We start from the raw sequence: 3,346 nt of genomic DNA, 5'->3' as shown, positions 1-3,346 counted from the left end.
GTGTGTGTGTGTGTGTGTGTGTGTGTGTGTGTGTGTGTGTGTGTGTGTGTGTGTGTGTGTGTGTGTGTGTGTGTGTGTGGCCGAGTGGATGCCGGCGGCGCATGGTGGGGGGGCGAGTGGGGCGGGTGCGTGGGGACGAGGCACGCACAAGCGCAGCGCAAGTAGGGGCACGCACCCACGTGTGGCCTCGCTCCTTTGCACCACCAACCCCAGGTTGTTGCCTCGCCCCCCTCACATACCAAACAACAGGGTATTGCGGAGATGTTCCTGTCAGAGGCCCCCAAAGCTGACGTCATCAAGCTGCTGGACCGCAAGGGCTTCGTCAGAGTGGCTGTGGAGGCTGGGGCGCCGCTCGTGGCAATTTACGTGAGCTCGGCGGTCACGGGGCGGTCAAGGGAGGGTTTGCTCGCCGGCGTTGGCCGCGCGGCCGCTTTGCGCACGTGCTGCTGCTGCTGCTGCTGCTGCTGCTGCTGCTGCTGCTGCTGCTGCTGCTGCTGCTGCTGCTGCTGCTGCTGCTGCTGCTGCTGCTGCTGCTGCTGCTGCTGCTGCTCTCGGGCGCGCCGCTCCTGCGTGGCATGAGCCTGTTGCATAGCCCTTTGCTTGCTACAGCCGGCAACGTTCACATAAAATGCTTGTGATTTCATGCAGCCCGTCGTTGCCGGCGCGCTCGCTGCCGCACACGCCCTCCGCCGTCCCGCAGCACTTTGGCGCGTGGGACCTGTGCCGCTGGGTGGCGCCGCGCTCCTGGCAGGTGCGCCGCGGACGCGCCCGCTGGGGGAGGCTGTTGAGGGTGGCTCCCTGGCTTCCGCCTCGGCCCTTTTCTCAAGTTTCTGAACACGCTTCGAGGGTCCCCAGCGAGAGCCCGTAATTCTATTGTCGCAGCTACCTTCTGACTGATTTGTAAAGGGCTGGCGCATGGCCCTGCGCTGCCAACCCTTCTGCCAGGCTTTTGGCATGCTCTCCCTGCCTTACAGCCCCCCCCACCCCCGGCGGCCAATCACTTGCGCTGCAGCCACACCCCCGCAAACTTGACGCCTGCAAAATAACCAGCCGTGGCATACCTCTGCCTGCTGCGAGCAGTGCTCACAGCCGCAATTACCTCCTGAGTTTCACCCATGCATTTCACCGCACGTTCTTCGCACTACTTGCACCAGGCCCTGTCGCGGAGGTGGCGCGTGTCCATGGGCTTCATCATCGGCCGCTACGGCCTGCCCCTGCCGCACAGGCGCGCGTGCAGTGGCGCGCCTACCTTGCCTGCTGGGCCGTTCTTTTGGTGCTTTGAGTCCTTCAGGGTGCTTAAAGCGCGCCTCATGGAGCTGCCAGAGATGGTTTGCTCGCGCCTGGCCAACGAAGCCAGACCGGCTATTGTCTGGTACACAGGCTTGTTGAATTGACTGCAAGTGACGAGGTCGCGCAGGCAGGCCCAGCCAACCGCACCCCATCTGCCTGCACTCGAGCGTTCCTGCGTGCCAGAGCGCGTGCGCACGCACGCCCGCACGCATGCCTGCATACACATGCGCGGCCGCCGGCTGCGCCTAGGGCAGGAAGGTGCCCGAGGAGCACTGCTGAGCTGGAGCAGCCCTCGGGGTGAGGTGTCACTGTCACCCTGTCCTTATGATCATATATGTATTGGTTAACATGAACATATGCCCTGCATGTCCCCACCCAGGGTCCCCCTGTTCATGTGCGTCGGCAAGCCCATCCCCGTGCCCAAGCTGTCCCCTTCGGACCCTGGCTTCAAAGACGCGGTGAGCTCACCGCGTCTTTACGATGCCGCCTGCGATGCCGCCGCCTCCGACGGCCCGCACGCACGCGCGAAACGCGGCAGCGGCAGCGGCCAGTGGGCGCTGGGCTCGCTGCCCGCAGCAGTCATTTCTGCATGGCAGCTGCCCACCATTGCGTCAAGAGTGGGTGGGAGCGGCGGCCGTTTGACTGAAGTGATGTTGCGCGGGTGCTGGCTGCCAGGGCAGCGGCAGGGTGGTGCTCGTTTGCTCGGCTCGTCATACAAACTCATCAATGTGCGCACGTCTACTGTATGCACCCCTCTTTTGAAATACCAATTCTCGTCTCCTTGGCACGAAACACGTAACTCAATCTTTGGCGCTCAATCAGCGAGTTGCAGCCACCCTCTGCATGACTCAACCCTCCAATCAGCCACCATGTCACCTGCACACCCTCGCACCCATCGACTCAGCCGTCAACCCACCCGCACATCGACCACGCAATCGACCAATTGACAAATTCACTATGGATTGACCAGACGACCAATTGCTTGGCCGATAACCACTCTCGGTCCCTCCAAGGTCGACGAGGCGCACGCCAAGCTCGTGGAAGAGACGAGGCGCATCTTCGACAAATACAAGGCGATGTATCCCGGCTACGCGAACCGCACGCTTAAGATCGTGTGATAATTTGATTTCCCACCAGACTTGACCCAGCCCAGCGGCGGTGCGGCAGGAGCGCGCGGCGGCATAGGCGGCATGAAGCTGTGCGGGTGTGCTTGGCATGACTTGAGGGCCAGCGAGTCAGGCCTGCTTGTGTCATGGCTGCCATGTGCGGTCAGGGGCGCTGGGATCGACAGGAGGGACGGAGTGGGGTCAGGGGTGGAAGGGCAGCCCTCTGCCCATCTCGGCGGGGGAGCCGCCGCAGGAAAGGGCTGCCGTTGGCCCAGCCAGCAACTGGCAAGGGCGTGTGCGCCTGGTTTTGCATGCGGCATGTGCCAGCATTGTCTGCACCTTCAAGTAGCATGCATGCGTGCGTCAGACATTGCTCAACGTACACACGATGCTCTTTGACAGACACCTGGTGGCTCAACCAGTATGGCGGGGACACTCACTGCGACTCCGCAGCAACAACCGCTTCAGTGTCGCCAATTGAGCCCCACCGCAGCACCAAGCGGGCTGTGATGGCACGCAGTGCTTCCCATGAAACAGTACTGCTAGCCCAACGTGCTACATGACTGCTTGAAGCCTGCCCCTCTGAAATAGTCGGCTTCAGCTGCAAAACACACAACCGGCACTACATCACCTGGCCCTGAGACTGCCAGACCATCAAGGGTTCTCCAAGCCGCGGCTTTGAGCCACGGCCTGTCACCATTATATATGAGCCCCGTCCCCTGAGCAGGCATGGTTACAGATTGTACCGAGAAAGCGTTCAAGCAAAACTGGCATGATAAGCGCCCTGGATTGGGCGAGCAGGATGCTGCGTTTTGCAAAAAATTAAATGTGCATGCCAGAAGAGAACACGCCAGACGAGAGACACCCCTTCCCAACATCAATACAGCCGCCTCTCGCGTGCCGTCACACCGCGCATCGGTGTGAGTGCGTGCTGCCAGGCAAGCGCGCCA

At 61.8% G+C, this 3,346-nt stretch overlaps 1 protein-coding gene across 1 annotated transcript in view; it reads left to right on the top strand.

Moving 5' to 3' along the window:
- Positions 1–2,408, top strand: part of MNEG_4518 (hypothetical protein) — a gene marked incomplete at both ends in the record, with an annotated part of 7,560 nt that extends 5,152 nt beyond the window's left edge. The window contains 3 exons of the mRNA XM_014047008.1: positions 250–389; positions 1,670–1,907; positions 2,304–2,408. Coding sequence (XP_013902462.1) covers positions 250–389; positions 1,670–1,907; positions 2,304–2,408 — 483 coding nt within the window. The remainder of the gene's footprint in view (positions 1–249; positions 390–1,669; positions 1,908–2,303) is intronic.
- Between the last annotated feature and the right edge of the window lie 938 nt (positions 2,409–3,346).

The sequence above is a fragment of the Monoraphidium neglectum genome (genome assembly GCF_000611645.1).
Source record: "Monoraphidium neglectum strain SAG 48.87 unplaced genomic scaffold scaffold00630, whole genome shotgun sequence".
NCBI lineage: Eukaryota > Viridiplantae > Chlorophyta > Chlorophyceae > Sphaeropleales > Selenastraceae > Monoraphidium > Monoraphidium neglectum.
The sequence above is the reverse complement of the archived record's forward strand: the minus strand, read 5'-3'. Positions and strand labels throughout refer to the sequence as shown.